General features: G+C 37.7%; 1 protein-coding gene across 1 annotated transcript; it reads left to right on the forward strand.

Moving 5' to 3' along the window:
• The first annotated feature begins 492 nt into the window (after window positions 1-492).
• Window positions 493-17,487, forward strand: ASIC5 (acid sensing ion channel subunit family member 5). Its single transcript, XM_076337623.1, has 10 exons — window positions 493-532; window positions 4,138-4,444; window positions 6,397-6,628; window positions 7,754-7,873; window positions 8,856-9,005; window positions 9,578-9,725; window positions 11,266-11,322; window positions 13,460-13,628; window positions 16,420-16,511; window positions 17,129-17,487. The coding sequence occupies exons 1-10, from the start codon at window positions 493-495 to the stop codon at window positions 17,326-17,328; spliced, it is 1,515 nt and encodes a 504-aa protein (XP_076193738.1). The 3' UTR covers window positions 17,329-17,487.
• Window positions 17,488-22,347: the final 4,860 nt, after the last annotated feature.

Here is a 22,347-nt window from a genome sequence, read left to right on the forward strand (position 1 = left end):
CAGCTATTCAAAGCATGGATGAACTGCATCCTGCTGCTGGTAGGAAGCTAGTGGCAGACATTTGTTGCCCTCCAGAGCAGGAAGGGCTCCTTATCTACTTAAGGATAATCTATTCAGTTCTGAACAGCGCAGTATTTTAGTGAAGATAATTGGTCTTTCTAAAATAAAAGGAAAAAACATGGAAGAAATTTGCAAGGTGATGCAACACACAAGACAAGCCTGCACTTGTACTATTATTAGTATAATATGTACTTGAAATGTATATAAATATGTACAGCTGATCCTGTCATAAAAATAATCTTCTCTTTTACATTGCAGACCATGTTATTTAAAGGCAAAACATAGCAACCCCGGCAGGTAAATTGCCCAGTGTTATGTGTCATTGAGTATCACCTCCCATTTGGTTTTCTATAAAAGCCATTACCTAGCAATGATCACAGTGATAAGGCAGCCTGTTATCCATTCCTTCCTTACTGAAATAAGCACAGCCTCATGGACCAGCTTGGGAGATTCATTCAATCGGATGCTAAAGGTATGTGACTAGACATATTAGAGTGCTTTACCAAGAGTTTTGTTACATTTTGGTAGTTTTTTTCAGGACTGACAACCAAAATGAGAAAATCTGTCTCCTTTCTCTTGTAACCTTGTCCAAAAATAGCAGTAATGTACATTTTCAAGACATAAAGAAGAAGGGAAAGATGAAAAAATCTTGTAGAAAAACACTCATACACTTACTTAAGAAGTGAGGAACAGTCTCTAGCTATCAGTCCTTCATGCATTTAGAATAAAGCTAACACAGTTTTAACTAGGCAATTACTTCTCTGAATGATATCATACTTGAATGATTTTTAGATTAAGACAAAGAGGAAATCACAAATCTATCTAGACTAACTAACCCTTGCACAGAGGCCACATTTAACCTTCCTGAAATAACTCCTTCCAGGTAAGAGCTCTGGCTGAAGATGAGCTATCTTTTAAAAAGCCATTCTTTTTTGCTATGTTCATTAATGAAAATCTAATCACAATTAAACATTGGGAATACTAAAATAAAAATGTTGTACCTTATTTCTGCTATGCGAGAGCTTAGCTTCCAGTTCTTCCCACTGGATCCTGTTACTTCTTTTTCCCCACTAGATCAAAGAGCCTATTATTGTTATCTACCAGTTGCCTATACAAGTAGTTATAGATTGTGATCAATTACCTGCTTACTGAAGTTAAAAAACCCTTTAAATTCAATTTACAGTGTTAACATTAAAGATACTGTGAATTTCTGAGGTTTTTATATAAGCTCATAATAGTACGTCCCTGGCCATGTATCCCTGGTTATACATGCAGGGAAGCCATTTCTTCTTTAACAACATTGACCAGAAAACCAGGTTTATCTGACTAACCATGATGGTTCTCGGGGCTTCTCCAGTAATCAGTGTTTCCTGAGGCAAAGCATCTGCAGCCCATCCCGAACGTATAAGCTACCTTACTAGTTCCTTCATGCATGTTCTATATTTTGCTCCAAACATGTGGTTTGCTCCTGGACCTGGATTCCTCTCATTTAGTTACCTCCTTGCTTTTTTACTTATCCATCCTCTACTCTTTGGATCTTCTATAAATATTGGTTTTATTCACATCTTTGACAAAAACATTTTTTCTTGTAGTCCCTACATTAAATGTACTTTGTATTGCTACTAACAGAACATAGCGCTTTCAAGACCTTGTTGTCTAATATGTCTAAGGTCTTGCAAGACCTTACTGTCTATCTAGCAGCAGCTTGGATGCTCTAATTCACTTACAGCTAGTGCTGGTTACACAACCTTAGTCCAGATCCACACAGCCTAAGTTTTGCACAGCATAGGATGAAGGGTTAATCATTTATAATCTCACACCCACACATTATTGTGGTGTATTATTTTACTATTCATTAACTGAGACCTGGAATAACCATTCTATTATTAATTATCTATCACTGGAATGTACCTATTCCTCATAAACAGACCAAATCCCAAAATAAATGGCTAGTCCCAATTTACACGTTTCATACTATTATCCAATCCACCACATGTGAGAAATGTCATACTAGCAATTTACCACTTGACCCTATGTAGTTAACAAGCTTTCTTTCCTTCTTTCTCTTTCTTTCTTTCTATTTTTTTTTTTTTAATTATAGCATTTTTAATGAAATCTGAAAGTAGAGTAAGGATTCTTAAAGACACTCACCTAGTAGTGCTAATTCGTCTGGTGAAAGACAGTAATGAAAGCAGCAGTACGATATTATATAAGCTTATGCATTAGCAGCAAAACTTTTGCAATCGGATAAAGCATCCTGTATACTTACTGTAGTAGCTATGCACAAGAGCCGAAGTACAGTTTAGTTACATATTTGCATAGATTCGTTGCAAGTTACATTTCTGCTGATTAAGCTAACTAGTGTTTTTTGATGGCAATGGACTTTTATGTAGGGATATGCTATCATTCTCTTGCCTAGGACAGTGTGTATGGGAGGAATAAACACACACAGCACCTTCCCTGGAGAAGAGGATCTGACCTGCTTGTGGTCTCTTGTTGGAGTCTACGGGCAGCAGATGCAGACACATGCTATGAATGTACTTTGCTCTGCTGTTATTCAGGGAAAGCGCAAAGTGCTTGTCCCACTGCACACGCGCTGGTGAGAGAGAAGCCTACAGCAAAACCAGAAATCCACTCCATTCCAGTGCGACGTACAAAAGCACACGTTGCTGAACAGCTTTGCAATGGGATCCAATAGTCGCTAGAGCTAGGAGAGGAACTTTTGAACAGTTTTCCAGCAGAAAACTGTTTGATGATAAAAAGGAGTCACAGCAAATTATACCAGTATTGATCAAAGTTCTTACATAGATCTTTAAAGAACAATATAAAGAAAATTCTTTCCCTTCAGAAATATTTTGAAATCCAGCACCATCTGGGATTTCATTATCACAGTCCAGAGACTGTGCAGAGATCAAAGCACCATCCCAGAGTGCTGATGTGGTCATGATAGCTTTGGCAGATGATTCTTATATCCCTTTGTTCCTTTGCCCAACTGTAATAGTCTCAAGTAAATCAGTCTTATAAAGGGTATATTCTCTTCCTACCACACATGCCACACTATTAAATCTATTTTTTGGTTAAAAAATGGAATTAGGAAAGCATTTAATTGCTGTTAAACACTGATCTAAATATTTTCAGATCCTAATTATTATTGTCTCACAAAATGTCTTTAATTTACTGTTCTTATGGACTTTCTTAATGACAGAATAAAGTAGCAGATAACAATCTGTAAATGAAGCACTTTGCAAAGAGACTGGTCCAATTATGACTAGATACAGGGAAGTTCTTATTAAGTTTCCCTCATTTGGATGTTTTGAGAGAGAACATTCTGTCAAATCCATGCTCAAAAGATCATTCAGCAGCAAGCATAAGAAAATGACTACATTTCCAGGCATTGATTATATTCATTACTGTTACAGCTCTTAAACTTAGATTTAAAAATATTTTGGTTTGGTTTGGGTTTTTTTAACATCAGTTTGTAGAAAACATGGGGTAAATGAAAACTAAAAACATTCCTGTTTCGAAGTTATGGAATCAGACAAGTACAAACCTAAAAAAAAGAGAGTAGATTTCCTTTTGAACCTATAACCTGTCAAGTTTTATCCAGCAACTTTTAATAGTGAAAGAGTGAAATTCCCTTCCATATCATTCCCTTTTCACCTTATTTCTCAGAGCAAGTATGAAGGACCAGGCCTTTAATGGGATGTTACTGCAAAAATCAGATGCTTAGCTTTTTACAGTAGGTTCACAGCAACCTGTGGTTTTAGATCACTGAGGTGTATCAAAATCCAATCTTTTCCACAGAATTGGAACTACTTTTTTATATTAATGTGCTTAAAATTTGTGTGCTTAAAATACTGCAAGATATAGTCTGTCCTCAGGCAGCACTGAGCTCATCTCTTAGCACACAACTCTTCCATCCTCAGAAGCAAGTTCACTACTTTCTTAAAGAGAGAATTTACAGTTAAAGAGAAACTTTACAACTGCTTTCCAATATCAAAATTACATGGTTTCCTTTCTTAAGTGCCATTTAAATGCTAATTTTAAAAACGTGTTTTCACTTTGTTCCATATTAAGGAATATTGGAAAAGATACGATTGTACTTAATAAAGAAACTGCTGCCACATTTGGAAGACAGAAGGAAGTATCATCAGGAGTTTGCCTCATCCACTTCATTTCATGGAGTGCATAATATTGTTCAAACGCAGAGCAAGACTCGCAAAGTGCTGTGGCTGTTAGTAGTGGTGGGCTGTCTTGCCATTGCTATTTGGCAAATCTGCAGTCGCTTCATCTACTACTTCAGCTGGCCAACCACAACTACAGTGGTCACTCAGTATGTGGAAAATGTCAAATTCCCTGCCGTGACTTTTTGCAACTTGAACAGGTAAAAGATATGTTTGTTGTTTGCTCTTGAGAGGCAACACCTCTTTATCTGAAAGCAGTCAGGTTCCACAATTGCTTGAACAAATCGCATAAAACAGGGAAAATACAGCTCTGAGGGGCATGTCTTCCACACCACCACATAAGATTTAAATGAAAAGGAACATACGAGAATCAAGGAAGGGGGGTTGTTTTTTTAATCTTCCCCCTCCTTCAGATGAACAATTGCACTACAGGTTTTTAAGTTTCAAAACATAAGTTGGAGTAGAAAAACCTCTCTGGTGTTGTTCTTCTATGTAGGAGTGTTGCTTCTACAGTGTAACTAAGAGACAGTCATCAAAGTTAAAAATAAAAGACAAGATTTGCAAATAGAGAGATTCAAATAGAAACCTCACACGAATGTAGAAATCTCAGGCAAAGGAGATACTTTTTTTTCGGAGGTGCTCGGCCTTTATGGTTCCAGCTGATGTCAGTGGGATTTGCAGGAGGGAAGCATTTGGTTTGTTTGGAAGTCATGTGTCTAAGCAGGAACTTCGCTCCAGATTTCTACATTTGAAGATAATGGCCAAGATTCAAATGCAGCCAATTTGAAACAACGTAGTAAACCTACGGCCCGATTTTTAAAGCAAATATGTAATTTAGGAACAGTTTTAGAAATACAGAAAGTTTACCCACAATGTTTCCTCAAGAATTGTAAGTTTTCTTATCATCTACCTTTTGCTGGCAGACTCAGCCAGAAGTCCAAGTCTCAAATATCCGGAGCCGTTCTGCCTCACTATGCCTCCTTCCCATTGCCCTGCATAAAGCCATCCTGGGTTATACTGCACAACATGCACTGCAGATAGAAGTCCCTTTTGATTACAGTGGGCTGCCTATTATAAAAATGCCTCACTTCTTGTAACTTCAGCGGCAGCACATTGTAAGCAAATAGTCAGCTACGGAGCATGGCAGTTGTCTGCCTAAGCAACAGTTTGCTGCCACATCCATCTGTTGTTCATGCTGTGCTTATCCTTCCCTCCTGTTTTTAGTAACCAGTTTTTTCGTTGGCAGGACAAAGAGGCACAAATCTACCTTTGTCTTTATTTTTTTACTCAAATTCAGTTGTGAAGAGTTGTTCCTACCAATCTTCCTTAAGTTGGGGCATTAAGATCTATTATACCAATACGTTGATATGTTTTTAAAAATAGGATTACATAAAATGGCAATTCTAAAGAACATGGTATTGTAGTTTCATTTGTGTTTATTCTCTTTTCAAACTTATAACTGTTCTGTAAACCCTTACTTTACTTCAATAAAGGACTTCAATGCTATACGTCAGGAAAGCACCTCCAACACCTCATCATGTTTTTGAGATTTTTCAAGTGGATTCTAGGAGTAAGGATCACCTTTGGTTTATACCACTGTGTCACCAGCCACAGAGCTCATGGGAAGGTAGACTGTCTCTACACTGGGGTGTAGCGCCTTAGTAAAACAGGTATATGAGATTATTGCAAATGCACTTAGAAATCAATTTTCTAAATGATGGAAGACAGCTTTTCTGAAAGGAACAGCTCCACCCAGCTAGTTTCCCACTTGTAAATGCAATTGTTCAGCTTGTCATCTGTTCTACAAATCTGGTCGATGGCTTATGCAGATGGCTAAGCTACTCGGGTTTTTTGGGTTTTATTTTTTTAATGAACAACCACACGCAACAGAAATGTTTCCAGTATGACTGACCAGAACAGCCATGGGAAGGTGTCCATTTTCTGTTTTCAGATACGGAAAATACCTTCCTAGAAATGGAGACTATATTGCTTATTCATGTTGTAAAGATCAAAGTGCAACATGGCGGGCAAGAATCACTTATAGTTTGCGAGCAGACAACAAATCATGTCACAGATTTGGCAACAGCAGCCTTGAGATCAGTCCTATAACTCTGCAGAACTCCAAGCAATTCTTTTTCCTTCCCACTGACAGGTTTCAAGCTCATGCAGTAAGCAACCTCAAAATAATTTTTTTAATTTGGAACATTGTGTCTGGAGTTCTCCAAAAATTTGCTGTGCAAGATAAATATTCTCAAGAGCTAAATGATTTCCTTCTTGGGAACCAGAACTTCAGCATCAAGGAGTTTACAAAGAAAAATGGGTTTTATCTGAACAGCAGCACATTGCTAGAATGTGAATTTTTTGGAAAGCCATGTTATCCACAGGTAAATATGTTTATTTTACTAAAACAGTAGCATGGAGGGGAAGGGGATGTATTCTTACCACTAAACTTGAGACATCTAGCTTTGCCAGTTACTCCCCCTGTTATCCCTTTACAGTCAGCCAATGGAGAAAAAAAGTCCTGCTCTAAATCACCCTGAGGACCCCGATTCTCCCACTGACTGCAGAGGGAGCCTGCTGGACTCCCTGAGCTGTAAAATGGGATTTCAGTCTAAATTGCTCTCTGCCTAGTGCTGCTTCTGCACAAATAGCAGCCTTTGAAAGCTGTCATACCTCCAGGCTGTATCTAACAACGTTTTGCATAAATGGCCTATAACGAAAGTCAGTTTGAACAGAGTTTTTTGCATGAGATGATTGCGTAGTTTTGTTCTTGAGGTCAAGAATATAGACAACCAGGGTAACTATATGCAGAGTCCACAGGAATTTTAAATAATGAGGTGAAAATAGCCCATCTCTGGGAATTTTCGACAACAGCCAAAGAATATGATTGTCCCATTTTTATGTCGATTCTTCCACAGAGCAATTCCCAACTTAAATAGAAAACATGAACAGAAAAGTCAGGCCTATATTCTTTCAGATTACTCTAACCTTTAGATATGCTGTAGCTTCTAAAATTAGGCATTGGAGAGTTCTCTTAACTGAAAGACACTAGTGCTAATAACTAAAACTAAAGCATTGAGATGCAGTCATATTAAATCATGAGGTGGCTTTGGGAAAAAATGCAAATATTGTACTTTCATATGTAACACGAAAAACAGTCTTCACTAAACATCTACTGGAAAAATTAAACAAGCTGGTTTTGAATATATAATTTCTGTATAATGTAACAGGTATAGAAAAACAACAGGACCTCACTAAATGATTCTGAGCAGCTCATAGGTATTAAGAAACAATGTGAAATTTCTCCTTTAAACTTCATTTTCTATAGAAAGGGATGAAATCCTTTTGAATTTTTCCATCAATTGCCATTTTTCTGATTGTAATATTTAGCACTGCCTTTGAGGGGAAAAAAAAAAAAAAAAAACAACCCCAGTAGTCTTGCATTGTAATTTGCTAAGGAAACTTCAAATGATCTTTCATTTACTCTTCCCTGTTTTCCTTTATTGAAGGATTTTGAACATGTTTTCACTGAATATGGAAATTGCTTTACTTTTAATCACAATGAACTTCCAGCAAGAAAAGTGAGTTTGTCTGGAAGAGGCTTACATTTGCTTTTTGATGTCCAACAGGTACAACTATCCTAATGATTATAAACAGCAAATCATGTAATAACTTATAGATAAGTAGAGGTATTTTGGTTTGGGTTTGGTTTTTTGTTTGTTTGGTTTTACACAGACCTTCAGAATTTCATGCACAAAATTCTGTATCAAAACTATTTCTGAATGAGAAGGTATTTTAAAGGAAAGATCTAATACAGATTTAAAAAGTCAGAATTATTATTGAGTCTGTCCCCAGCTAACTGGTTCTGAAAGTTGTGAGTGAGCATATATATGTATATATACACAGTTCACCTACAATTGAAACGTCATCAGAGCAGTAATTTAATTTTATACAAGCGCTTAGGGGTAACATCATTTCATTTTAATAAAAGGCCCAGTAGGGAAGGTCATATGGTGCCAATTTCTAAGTAGTACTGAATTTTAGTTGCAGAAGCAGCAGCTGTAAGTGCTCAATGCCAGCTAAGATCTGGTCTTTGCACTATAAATAGTCTGACCTTATTAGAATTGTCTTTGACCAACAAAAACCAGAAAACTCAGGGAATATCACCTCGTGAGATCAGGGAAGAAAACTAAAATCTAGAGTGATAAATGACTTAGACATTCACTTTTGTTCTCTAGGAATTATGAGACAGGAGTGAGGTTCTGGAGAGGGTAATGGAAAGTTTGCTGAAATGTGATGGGTAGTTGCAAGTAAAAGGAACGAATATCCAAGTTGTGAGTAAATGTTCATCTATGCCTTCTTGCTTTTGAAATTGGGAGATGACAGAAGGAATAAAAAACCTGAGAGTTTATGGTAACTGGAAGGATACCCACAGAGGTAATCAATAAAGGAAATTCAAGTCAGTTTGCTTCTGTACTTTTCTGTAAATTGCCAAAAATGTGACTAGAGATACAAGACCAAATAAAAAAGCATAGTACCATTTTAAAGATAGCTAAAGCTTCAGATGGTGAGCAAAGCCAAAACTATTTTAAATAATTATTTTTGTATCAGGAACAATTCACTGATGAACCTGCTCTTGGTTATACTGATGCTGGTATAACTTTTGTTATCCATTCACCCAAAGAGCTTCCACGCTTTGATGGTTTAGGTTTATTAACACCGGTCGGCATGCATGCACAGGTCGCAATCCGCCAGCTGAAGGTAAGGACTTTGTCCATCAAGTGGAAATACTGGTCTTTACTGTCTCTAATTCTCTTCTGAAGCATGACAATGAATTAGACATTTTGGAAGTTAAAATATTTATCATGCCAAAGTGACTCCTAAAAATAACATTTCCTCCAGACACAAACAAAATTACTGCTATTTTGGAGGGGGATGTCATCGGTCTTCATAATCTGTATCTATTAAAGTCAGCCTTTCGTTCCTGACATCTTACAGTCTCGCTGACATATAATGATACAAGGACACCACAGCATTTCCCCATCAACACATTCTGTTACCATTAAGGTTGTCTCAGATTCCCAGTGGAATCCAAGTGGAGTGGACGACCCTTCTGTGCTAGGCTGTCTGATCAGGTCCTACTTTTGCTGTGAGAGAGAGGAGATGATTTTATAATCCCAAAAGCACAAACTGTAATTGCCTCCAATTAAATCACAGTGTTACTGCTTATGTCTTTAACAGGCTTCCTTCAGCACTTTAAAATGTGAGAAAATAATACCTAAATTTAAAACAGAGACAAAAAAATTATATCTTCTGTTATTATTACCCTACAGTCAATTATCCAAGAATACCCATGGGGAGAGTGCAAGCCTGATATAAAGCTTCAGTACCACGAGATTTATAGTACTAATGGATGTTTGCAGGAATGCAAAGCCCGGTACATACAGGACTGGTGTGGCTGTTTGCCATTCATTCTTCCAGGTATTTCTCAGGAATATCATCATACCATACACTGATCATCTTGCTAGGAGACCTCACCTGTTATTGAACAGCAAAGGAGATGGGGCACATGCTTGAGGGATATCTACAGCGGGGATTAATTAAAATTATATAAATTTGTCTTTTTCTTTTTTTTTTTTTTTTAATTCAGAGAAAACAAACAAGATATTGGGTCAGCTCTAGACCTAGCATCTGAGTCAATGGCTATTCTTAGGATACAGACCAAAAAACTTGAAAGAAAAGATTATGCCTAGGGCTGTGAGACAAGTCTGTAGTCTTCAACCTGACTTCCTAAAGAGTTGGAACTAAATTCATAAGAAGTCATAGATTTTCACATGTATCACAGAAAACGTACTTTGCAGATGTTTAGCAGCTGCAGCAGAACTGATTGCTTGAAGACAGAAACTGAGCTCCCCCACATGAACCATGGAAAGAGTCTGGCACCAGAAGAGGGCTCTACAAAAGCCAAAAGGCTGCATGGAGCCATTTAATCAGCCCGAAATGCAGAGTACCAGTGTATGCTGCAATACTCCCCTCCAGAATCCAGGCATCTTAATCACTCTAGAAATGTAAAGCAGTAACACTGAGCCCTGACCAGTCTCCTCCCTCCCACCTTTTCAGCATTAAAAGTAATGATAATACTGTCACCTCTCTCTGAAGCAAGAGCTGGACCCCAAATCTCTGCCCTCACAGCTCTTTTTTCACAATTAGTGGGCAAGAAAGCCACTGTCACGCCTGCACTTTCTGACTCAATGTATTTTTAAATATCCCCAAGCAAGGTAGAATGTTTTCACTGAGGGAGACCCATTAATGAGTAATGTCTAGCCTGTTTGTTTGACAACCTCTTGGAAAGGAGGTTGGCAATCTCCTGGAAACTCTCATGGAAAGGTGTTTGAGAAAGAAATTAAGTCCAGGTCTCCCATACCCAGGGTGAGAGCTTTATACAGTGACAGTTCGATAAAGGAGGGCAATGCCTTCTTTAACTGTGTGCTAAACTGCTAAGTAATATTTCCATGCAAGGGAAAAAATTGGGGTGAAAGTGAGACCATCTGGAATCTGCAAATTTTGCTGTTAGCTCAGGGTGCTATCTTACTCCTTAGGTCTCCAAACAACTCTTGCATGAAGTTTAAAACTTTTGCTGAAACACATGGAGTGTAATCATATATCCCATCTACCCTACTTTGTTTTGTCATTTCCACCAGGAAAACCAGGAATTCCTGGCCTTAGCAAGCTAACACAAAGAGTGAGCCACAAGCTTAAAGGCAGTTCTGGCTGGCACACATAATAAAGATGTTTGCTCCAACAGCAAGCCTCTTGGCTTGGTCTGTTTTCTCTTTTCACTGTGTACCCCTTTTGGTGTTGGTAACTGCACTGTGCCCAACTGAATTGATTTCTCAGTTGCGTAATGATAAACATGAAGCGGTGAGCAGGCTTTGATGACATTACAATTCAGTTTAGTACAAATAGAGCTAAGGGTTAGATTGTTAATTGAAGTTCCTGAAGTTTGTTTTTTATTTTTAAGGAAATGGAACAGAATGTGATTTGCTGAAGTTTTACAATTGTGTTTATCCGGCAGTCTGTAAGTAATTACTTCATATTTTCTAAGGCAATTCCAAATAGTAGACAATATCTATCAATTAAAATACTGAAAGTAGTACTGAAACGAAGTACATCCCAGTTCATTTAATAGTCTGAAAATAGAGACCAGACAGAGCATTAAATAGATGCCAATTAAAAAAACCATAAGAATTCATTTTAGTGATCAGAAATGGTTTAAAATGGAAGAATGTCCAGTTAATCTGTTTTCAGTTATCAAGCCTCTGGCTTGCATTTTTGCAGCTTCATGGTATCATCCTTCTAGCTCCAATGTTGTATTCTTTTTGTTTGTGACAGAAAAGCGAACAGCACAGTAATAATAGGTTTGCTAACTGATAAAAAATATTCAAAATCACTGGACTTTAAGGTTTTATCTTTTCAAAAGTAAAATGAATTCTATATTTTCAAAGTGCTCCAAATGCAATTCATTTCCAGAAGCAAATAATCTGCACACAGTAGATATGAAATTTGTAAGTCGCTACAACATACTTTCTGGAAAATACTGCAAATGCTAATCTGAGAAGTAACTTGTCATGAACTTCGGAAAGCCTCCTTTTCAACTGTTTTGGATTCTGCTATGTAATGTGTCTCTCCCTTCCCAAAGGAATGGATGATTAAGATACCAAGTAGATTAACATGTTGGGGGGGGGGGGCCTGTGCAGGGGTTTATTTCTGTTTTGATTAGGTGTGTGCAACATTCAGGCAAGATCTACTACTATGAACAATGACTATATCTTTTTCCTGTCGCTCTTCTGAAATAGATTCCACTAAGTTCACATTCTTATATAATCATGATCTTTGATAGCCTGTCATGGTGAAAATACGTATATTATTTCACTTAATGGATATTCTGTGACCAAGTTTCAAAGAAACCGCTGAGCAATAAACAAAAATGGCCCCTAAGTCCTATCAAGGATGGATAGGATTCAGAGCTGGACCCCAGAAGGAACTGGCATCACATGCTGTATATGGTGAACCTGGCTTGTAGGTGTCTGGTCCCCAGGACCCCAAGTTAGGTGCTAAGTCTCCTTTTACAGTGCAGGAGGGGTTAGACATCTGATAAAAACTCAAATGACAGCACACTGATCCAGTATCTGCGGGACCTACCGTTGGTGAGAGCATTTATTTTAGGAACTCTAAAGGCCGGCTATCCAGAACGAAATCCACAACCCCAGTGTCCCTGGAGAGTACCTCAAATCATCAACTAACAGGCTAAGATATCTCCTCCCCTGCGGTTTGCAACAGCGAGAAGTCCACACACAGAGGGAACAGGCACGACGGCCGCCATCACAGCAGAACAAATAGAGCATCACAAGCAGGAGGCTATGGTACTCATCTCAGAGTACCAGCTGGCTTTGGGTGATGGTTTATGCTTTAGGAAATATTTATGACTTACCGTTTTTCTTCTACATGAATTTTCTCCAGCTTTCCCAGATTTCTATAGTGATTTCTTTCTGTTAGAGCCTCGTCAGGGGAATGGCTCCCCACTTTCATGAGCAGCAGACCTGCAGAATTTTGTGACTTCTCTTTGGTATTTGAAGAAACAAAGCTGTCCCTAAGCCCTCTTAGCTGTCTTAAAGCCAATTATCAAATGGCAGGCAGGGGTTAAGGTAAAGTGAACTTAGTTTACCGAGATTTTTATGTAGTTATCCAATGATAGCAAACTAGAACTGGCATTGCTCTGGAAGCTGTTTCTGTGCACTGAAATGAGCTAGGCAGACATCAAGAGATCAAGACCAAGGATTATATACCTAAGTATGTACTCAGAAAGCTAGCACAGAACATGAAAAGTCTTCTGTTGTCCTACTGTTTAACTGTGGATGAGAAATAATAAGGACATAAAGCCCTAATGAGGGCAGAAAGACTTACAGGTGCTGAATTTCTTTGGAAAAAGTGACCAAAAAAAATCTCAACCCTTATTACTGTGCACCAGTTTCCCAAATGCCAGTTACAAATACTTATTTGTTCCTTCAAAACTGGTAGGTATCCACTTTTCTCAGGATAACTAACCCATATGTTTATCAAAGTCCGTTAAAAATAATTTTGTAAGTTTTAAAAAAGTTTTTAAACTGTGTGCTTTTTTAGCAATATTATGCAAATTCTTTCTCCTGAAATTTCAGATGATATAGAGATAAAAGGATTATGTACAGTAGGAACCCACAATTCCACTTGCCCTGCCCCATGTGAAGAAACGGATTATCCTACCACTGTCACCTATTCAAGTTTTGGAGGAGAAAAAGCCATAAAATACTTTTCTGCAAAACTGAAGAAAAGCCCAGAATACATCAGGTAATCTTGCCTAGCACCTTGTCTAAGAAAGGAATTATCGATTACTTTTAAGTGTGCTAACAGAGCATATGATGTAAATATGACCTTTAAAAAAGATATTCTTATCTGTGGTATTAATAATGTCCTCTGTGAGATAAAATAATCTCTTAGACAAAATTGGTTAAGATTTTTACATATTCGTATATATATAAAATATACTTAGATACAGCTAAGACTTGTGGATAACATAAAATAGATACTGCAATTAAAAGTAATGTTCTCAATTACCTTCTGTGTCATCGATCTCTCATAACAAAGCTTTTTGATCACTTTTGCAATTAAGAATAAAGAAAGGACAGGGTTATCAAACCTATCCACAATCCACATGAGCAATCCATCCAAGAGAAAAGACAAATCTTCACCCTTCCACAACTGAAGTCAATGAACAACCTAAATAGATGCTATATAAAGTTGTTCTCCTTTCTCTCAACCCATTCCCAAAGGAAGCTTCATAAGCACTGAAGAGTTACGTTTTATTGTAGCAATAATGTCACAAGTTTAATAATCTTTTCTATTGTTAGTAGAACTCATTAATACTGTTTATATTATAAAAGTTATTTAGAAAATATTTGGTACAATATTAATTCTCATGAGGTAGCAGAAGAGTGAAATAGCATGGTTCTAGCTGTGTGACTGAAAACGCTACACAGCAAAAGAAAGTAGGTCTATACCCAAAAGAAGAGACCTTCGAGCGTGAAAACGTCTCAACAGTATTGACTACACCTTTTACCCAGGAAACAGTGTTAGAACTTATGTTATGCATAGAACTGTGTCATTCAGTAGTAGCACTAAGCTGACATAATCTGCATACTTTTAAATTCATAGAAGAGAGATCATACGTGCTTACGCTTTAATAGAGCATACGTGCCTTACTGTTACAATATAATAAATTGATGCCAGATTTCCTTGCAAACACAAGCATTATATATCCAAAAATAGAATTATGTCCAGATTTTTTTGCTAGAAAGATACAGTCTAGTTGTCAAAGAGCATTTAATACAGTTTTATAGACTGAATTGCCTCTTGCTCACAGATGTAGATGTCAGCAGTACAAGTAAGTATTAAGACAGGTGCTACAGGAACTCATAGTATCCACATCATCAAAATATGTTTATAAAGAAAGGTAGAAAATTTGGCTAATGAAATATCTATGAGTATTTCATTGTTTCAGTGACTGGTTTTCTCACTCTGGAAGCCATCAGTCTGCAAATGCTTGCATATGTTTATATGTGAACAGGAACTATATGAATCATAGAACAGTTTGGGTTGGAAGGGACCTCTAAAGGTCATCTAGTCCAACCCCCCTGCCGTGGGCAGGGACATCTGCAACTAGAGCAGGTTGCTCAGAGCCCCGTCCAACCTGACCTGGAATGTGTCCAGGGATGGGGCATCCACCACCTCTCTGGGAAACCTGTGCCAGTGTTTCACCACCCTCAGTGTAAAAAATTTCTTCCTTCTATCTAGTCTGAATGTACCCTCTTTTAGTTTAAAACCATTACCCTGTCGCAACAGGCCCTATTAAAAAGTCTGTCCCCAATGAAGATTGTGAAAATTAAACCTTTTGTTATATGCAAAAGCTATTAATCCTTTGAGGATGTTTTATCTTTGTTGATTATTTTATTGTCTGTAAACATCATGCGCAACCCAGTAATTATTCAATTAAGCAAGTGAAAATACAGAACATTCCCCTGTAACCAAGCCTTAACCAATAGGAATCCTGCCCACGTATTAACGAGTACATATTCTGAATTATAAAATGTAGAGATCTATTGATTTCTGAAGATGTAAGAAGGGAAAAGTTAAATATTTATTGGATAGTTCCGCTAGCAGCTCCATGACAATGGTCCAAAGTCTTACTAATAGAAGCTACGAGAATAAGATTATTTTTACTACTCAGTGCTACCTGAGTTTCAGAATTATCACCTAAAGAGATAGAAGTGATTATTTTGTATAGCTTATACTTTATTTTCATGAATATTGTTAATGAGCTTATTATCACTGTCAACCCAAAAATCTGTAGCTGTTCACGCTTCTGAAGAATAATTGCTACTTTGATTCTTAAAGGTCACATCATTATGTGTGCAATCAGTTTTTGTGTCTGTTTTATTCCACAACTGTTATGTTTATATTCTATTTAGGAGTTAGGCAGAGTCTTTCTTTAGATATGATATCATAAAGATGAGCTCTTTACTCACACTGAATCATTCCACAGGTCTTGCTCCAACTGAGATTTACCTACTCTTCCGCTTTTCCAGCAGGCAAGCATATAATTTGGTAAGCGAGGCTATTAGCAGAGGACAGAACTAAACATCCAAGTATAGGACAAGAGCTCTTTTACACAAACATGCTCATTGAAATAAGCACAATTAAATACGCAGTTGCACATAATCAAGAGTGGTAGACCACAATTCCAAGCACTGTATCTGCTGTAGGTCAGGACGCTTGACACTTCTACTCAAGCTTATCTCTGTGACCCTTAAAAAGTAAGAGTCTATCTCACAGTACAGATCTAGAGTTACTTTTTCAACATAGCCTGAAGATCTACTCCTCTGATAAGCTCCTTTTATAACTGTTGTTATTAGGAAATTTTTTTTTTTCCTTCAGTCATCTAACTCATTTTGGTAACACTCACCTAACTGTTCTTTAAAACACGCCATCACTCTCCCTGAACTTGGTCCATGCCAATAAATGTTGGTAAAAATGAACAGCGCTCCTGACTGTCTCAAGTAATACTGTATGTATTTGTCATTAGGCAGAACCTTGTGCGTATTGACATTAAATATCATGATCTGAGCTACAAAATAACACAGCAGCAGAAGGCCTTGACTATATCCGAGTTGCTTGGTAAGTGAATGTTTAATATTTATTTATTGCTGATTAATAATTAACCTAAAAATAAAAAAAACCCACACAAACAAACCTTTTTTTTTGTTCTCACCCCTCCTGAGTCATAGCCTATGTGGGCTTCTAAGCAAAAAGCAATACCTTTTATATTGTAATGGTAACAATCACGTCTGCCTCATGGTCATTTTTGATAGTCTCCTGTCATTCCATTAAAGAACCTGCAGTAAGGACAGCAGCTGAGAGTAAGAATTGAGTTTGGCATTAGTTCCTGGCTATATCACACACAGGACTGTAAGAATAGTGAAGTTTACAGGATTTGGAGGGGGGAGAGAGAACATGGGGAGGAGAAGCAAGAGAACAGTTAAAAAGGCATAGAAGTAGGAAATATTTTAAGTATCACAGTAGGACATGTTGTGTTGTACTTGCTTTATTTAGAATTTTAAGAAACACATTAGTCTTCTCCAATAAACATTCTTAAGAATATTAATTCTGTTTTTTTAAAGTGATGGATTATGTATATTGAATTTATTTAACACTTGAACCCGGCAGGGTTTTGTTTGCTTGCTAGACTAAACCAAATGCTTAGGATGACATATGTTTATTTCCTTCTATTACAGCTGATGTAGGTGGCCAGCTTGGATTGTTTTGTGGTGCCAGTATGATTACAGTCATAGAACTGCTCGAGTATATTTTTACTAACTTCTGTTGGATGTGCATCTTTCTTCTATTGAAAGCTCCTGAAATGCCTCAGTGGAACAATCCATCCCAGAACCAGCCAACACACAAAGAAAAAAAGAAGGGAATACAAGAATGTTAGTGGCTTGTAGAAGCACAAAATTAATTATTTCTGCAACTTCCCTTCCTTTTTAAGATACAAAGGAGACAGTAATATTTTGCATTGTTCCCTTCCCTACACTCCTTATTCTTCCTGCCTCTTTTATTGCCTAGAACTATTTAACTGTGCCAAATAACTTTAAAGAGTGAACTTTGGAAAGTCTCACTTTTTTTCTCATGTAAAGAAAAATGTAATCTTTACCTAAAATTTTATTTTAAAGAATTACCCATTTTTTTATATAGCATAGCAAGTGATACTGACATACAATGCAATTTAATTTCTGACCCAGTTTTTAATCTGCTGTATTTTGAGTGAGGAGAAATAATACGCATGGCAAATTAACACACAGGAGTTTCTTACCCACCATAAAGGTGGAGCATTGCTATGCTGAAAAAGCAGATTCCTTATTAACGACAAAGCCTTTGCTAGTAGGTTACCACTGTTACATGTTCCAGTGAAGGATATCGTAGCTTTGCCTATCAGAATCAGGAGTGTGCTTCTACAGTGTATCATCTGTTTGTCTGAAACGCATCAGAAAAATAAATCTCATGAGTCTGCCAACTACTATAGAGAACCGTAGGCCACGTGAGTGGATGGCAAGTGGGCAAACATAGGCCAAGTTCAGCATTTAATGTCATCAAAGATGATAATAAAGACTAAAGGCTTCATCTAAGTCTTACTAAAAATCAGTGAGAGTAAGAATTTTGTGGCTTTGGTGCTGAATCAGACTTCCTGAATGTTTATTCCTTTAAAAGTGTTCAGAAAAGCTTCTGTGCTTTCCTACATCTGTGTGGGCCTATGGAGCAGTAGTGGTTTACAGTCTTATGTTTTTAGAGAAGACTTTGGTGATTAAATAAATTTACAAAGATGTGTAATAGTCTAGTGTAAATAGACACACACACACACACACACACACTAAAGCTCATAGAATAAGCAGTGTGCACTGGAGGGGGGTGTTGTGTTCTTTTTAAGTACAACATCTTAGTAAACAGCATAATCATTTTAAAATGTGAGAGTTAATAGGATAGGATAAATTCACTTTATACAGTGAAATTATACAGTGTATCTTTAATACACTTCTTTCTCTAGAATAGGTCTCTGAATACAGTTCTGAACGAATCCATGCTTGCCCAAGTCTCTACCCATCAGAGCTTTTGATGCATTTGGAGGTGCCAAACAGAGCCTGGATGGAAATGCTTTAGGAGAGGTAGACACAAAACAGTCTTGTAAAAGATGCACCCAAGACTGATTTTAAGAGTACATGAGAAAATATTACTCTGATTTGAAGCATTGGCTTCTATTCAATTAACTATACAAAATACTAATAGATAACTGTTTATTTGAAAACACAGACAGTTGTCCAGACTTCAGACTAGCACCGTACAGACTTTGCTAATCAAAACATTTTTACATTAGAAAGCTCACAAAGGCTACAACATTATACCTTCTGAACCGCTGCTCCCCCGTCGGTGCCTGGGCTCTGCAACCCTCAGACTGCCCAGGAGCATGCCTCTGCGCTCTTAAGTAATGTCAATGCTGCGCCTGAAACTGCAGGTGAGCAATCAGCCATAGCCATGCTCTATAATTCACACTGTTCTTCCACAGCAACCGCTCAAATTCAGTGACTAATAATAAGTTAGTTAGTTTCTACAAAGAAAGTAGTAAGTGTACTTACTAAGCAGCCAAGTCCTTAAGGTTAGATGAAAATGCTACCATTTGGCCATCATTGACAACAGCTTCCCTTCACCATAAGCCCTAGGATAAGCAATTCAGGAAATACAGGAAATGTGTTTGCTTTCTAGAAAGAGATGCCTTGATTTTACTCCTCAGTAACTGCCAACTTGAGAGACCTTAAGGTTAACTTGAAAGATTTTTGCTCCATCCTTTTTTATTGGTCATTTCTGCTGGGAGTTTCCCCTCTCGCTATTACCAAGCACACGCACTCTTGGAAAAACGGTCTGTCTGACCCCACTGTCCAAGGTGTGTATTGGCCAATGCAGAGGAAGAATGGAAAGAACAGAGTGAACATGCTGCGATATTTCTCTAAAGATTTCTACCAGCCTCAAACAGTTCGTAGCTGTGGAATTCTTGAGCCAGAAGAAATTATGTTTTTGGAAGTAAGAATCAGGTATTATCCGGCTTCTGGACAAAAAGAAAAGCAGGGGAAAGATTAACATAGTGATCTAGCACACCTTGTATTTCAGAGATCAAAGTGTTTTGTAGCTATCAATCACAACGGGGGGTTTTTTTTGTTTGTTTGCTTCTACTAATAAGGGCTAAATAAAAGAAAATTAGTATTGTAAGGACTAAACAAAAGAAAACTGGTCTTGAAACTTGAAATCCTTTCAAGGCAGGATTGATGATTATATGTTTGACCATTGCTGAGGTATCCATCACATCTTAAAGGCTTCATTTTAAACTGTGAATCAACTGAAGATAAGAAATAGGAACAGTTACAGTTACAAGAAGGAAGACTTTTGTACACAAGCTGTGAAAAATGTGGGCTTCTCAGGGCTGCACACGTGCCATAGAACAAGCAAAAATTGTTCGTTAAAAACCAAAATTTGCTTCTGGTGTTGTTCAACTCAACCCATATGCCTCCTACAAAAATGACTCAATTCTTAGTGCTCTTTCCACAACTGATAGTCCCAAGAACTTTAGCTAAGAATTTTAATATAACCTCTTTTTCCTGGGATAATCGACAGGTCTTTGTGTGCAGTAGCTGCCAAAGAAAACATATTTAGAAAGCGTGCTGTGACTCCTGGCTAATAGGACTAGCCCTGGTGCCCTGGAATATTTTCCTGTTGGTCACCTGGCCTGCTACGTTTGTAATCCCAAATGAATCTTTAACATTTCTAGCCACTGTCTGTAGGACTAATATTATTTGTTACAGACTTGATCCAGAGTTCAGTGGAAATTTTCCAACCTAAAAATGCCAAACAACTTCAGACCATGCCCACGTAAACTTACAGTTCACTCATAGATTGTGCATGCTCTAGTCTGGAAGTGTTACATCACATCTTGATCTTTTCCTGCAGTCTGAATAAATGGACTTTTTTGGGGTTGTTTTAGTTCAAACTTCTAAGCAATGTATGAATACAAATGGCAAACAATGCCCTACGTGAAACAAACCAGATATGAGAAAAAACCACAACTATTTAACTGGAGAAACATCACAAAATCTCTGTTTTAAGACTAATTGTAAGAAGCTGTTCACTGTTGAAACATGAAAATCTAGCGAACAGTAACAAGTAGCAAAAAAAAGAAAAAAAGGCAAAACTGTTACTAAGAGACCTACATAATTCTAAAAAAACCTGAAGGAAACAAAGAAACAAAGTTACATCGTGCAGTACAGCACCATATTTTAGAGACACCATTTTTCCTGAAGAGTAAGTTGCTAGTTGCTCTTCATTTTCCAGTATCCCAGTTCAAACGAGGACTCTGTGGAGTACTGTGGGGAGTACTTCACAAAATGTGGACCCTGTTCCAAAGGTCCTTCAGCCTTAGAAAACTGTAAAGCATCTGTCTCGTCCCTCAATTCAAAGCACTGAATTCAAAGAGCCAAAGTGTTTTGGGAGGCCACTTTAAATGGTCAGATAGGAAAGCGGGGTAGGTAGGCAGTGGATATTACCCGTTCCCTCATTCCTACTGCTCGCAAAGAAAGCTTAGATGTCTTAACGTAAAACAAGTGGCCTAAATAGTGAGCAGACAACAGCAACAGCACTGCCATAGCGATGGGCATGACCGTCGCCGAGCCTCCCTTGCGAAGGGAGACATGTTATGCACCTGGTGTGTGAAGAAGGGGGGGAGCAATGGTTTTGAGCCGTGTTGAACAGCCCAGCTTCCTGCCACCCAGTTGCTTTGACAGCATCTCTGAGCTTGCTCCGGCAAATATTCACCCACATAAGCTCTGCTGGGGACACCAGCAAATACTGGATTATGAGGTTTGTATCTAAATTTGGAGACAATCTATTCATTCTTTATTGCTGACACATGACTGAATTCTCTCTAGCTGGCATTGCCAGTTTCTGCATATCATATGAGAAGTTTTCAGTATAATAAGCTGATAAGAAACTTTTGGCAGAAAATTCGGTCTGGAAATCAAGAATACTATAAGCAAATTAATAACTGCATTCAATCCCAAAGATACATCCAATAGGGGAAATGATCTCTTTGGGGAAGAGAAAGGGGTAGTTTCCAACAGAAGAACAGAGTATTTCTTGTGACGCTTCTGATGGGAGGTATGGTTCATATCTCTGAGGAAAATCAGAAGAGCTGAGGATCCAAACAGCTCCTGTGCTAAGGAAAACCCCAGGCATTTGTCTTCTTTCTTAACCTCTGTGTCTTTCATAACACCAAACAGGAAATATACCTTCTAAACGCAGAACCTGCTACTGAGTTTGCACTCAGCAATGGAGTTCGGCTTTGTTAATTAACCCTTACAGGAACTTTCATCACACTCTCACAGTTTAAAGTCAAGAAATATATTTCAGAATTCAACTGCATAATTCTGACATTGTTCCCTCAATAGAGCAAAGAATATAAACACGTCCACAAACTGATCAGTCACTTACATGACTTCAAGACCAGCCCTAGGGTGCCCTGTAAGGAAAACGTGCAACAGTCACTTATCAATATGGATTTCATTAACCACAAAATCCTATGCAAATAGCAGTGAAAGCTAGCCAAATTTTGGAGGGTTACATCAAGGATGAAATTTGAGTACTTTTTTTCAGTCTCCCTGTCTGGATTTATAAACACTAGGCTACCCAAAGGCTCTCTACCTTCAAATAACCAGCTGAAAGAGGTTGAGGGTTAGTTTTTGAGATTGTTCAGCAATCAGCTATCAGGACAGAATGGCTGTCCTGCTGAGAAAGCTACAAGAGGAATGGATTTATATCATGTATTCTGACTGCATGCATTTGGCTATGTATTACTGAAAACAGATTAATAAAATAAAGCATATACAGGACTTGTTAATTAAAATGAATGCATAGTTCA

The sequence above is a fragment of the Aptenodytes patagonicus genome, chromosome 4 (assembly GCF_965638725.1).
Source record: "Aptenodytes patagonicus chromosome 4, bAptPat1.pri.cur, whole genome shotgun sequence".
NCBI lineage: Eukaryota > Metazoa > Chordata > Aves > Sphenisciformes > Spheniscidae > Aptenodytes > Aptenodytes patagonicus.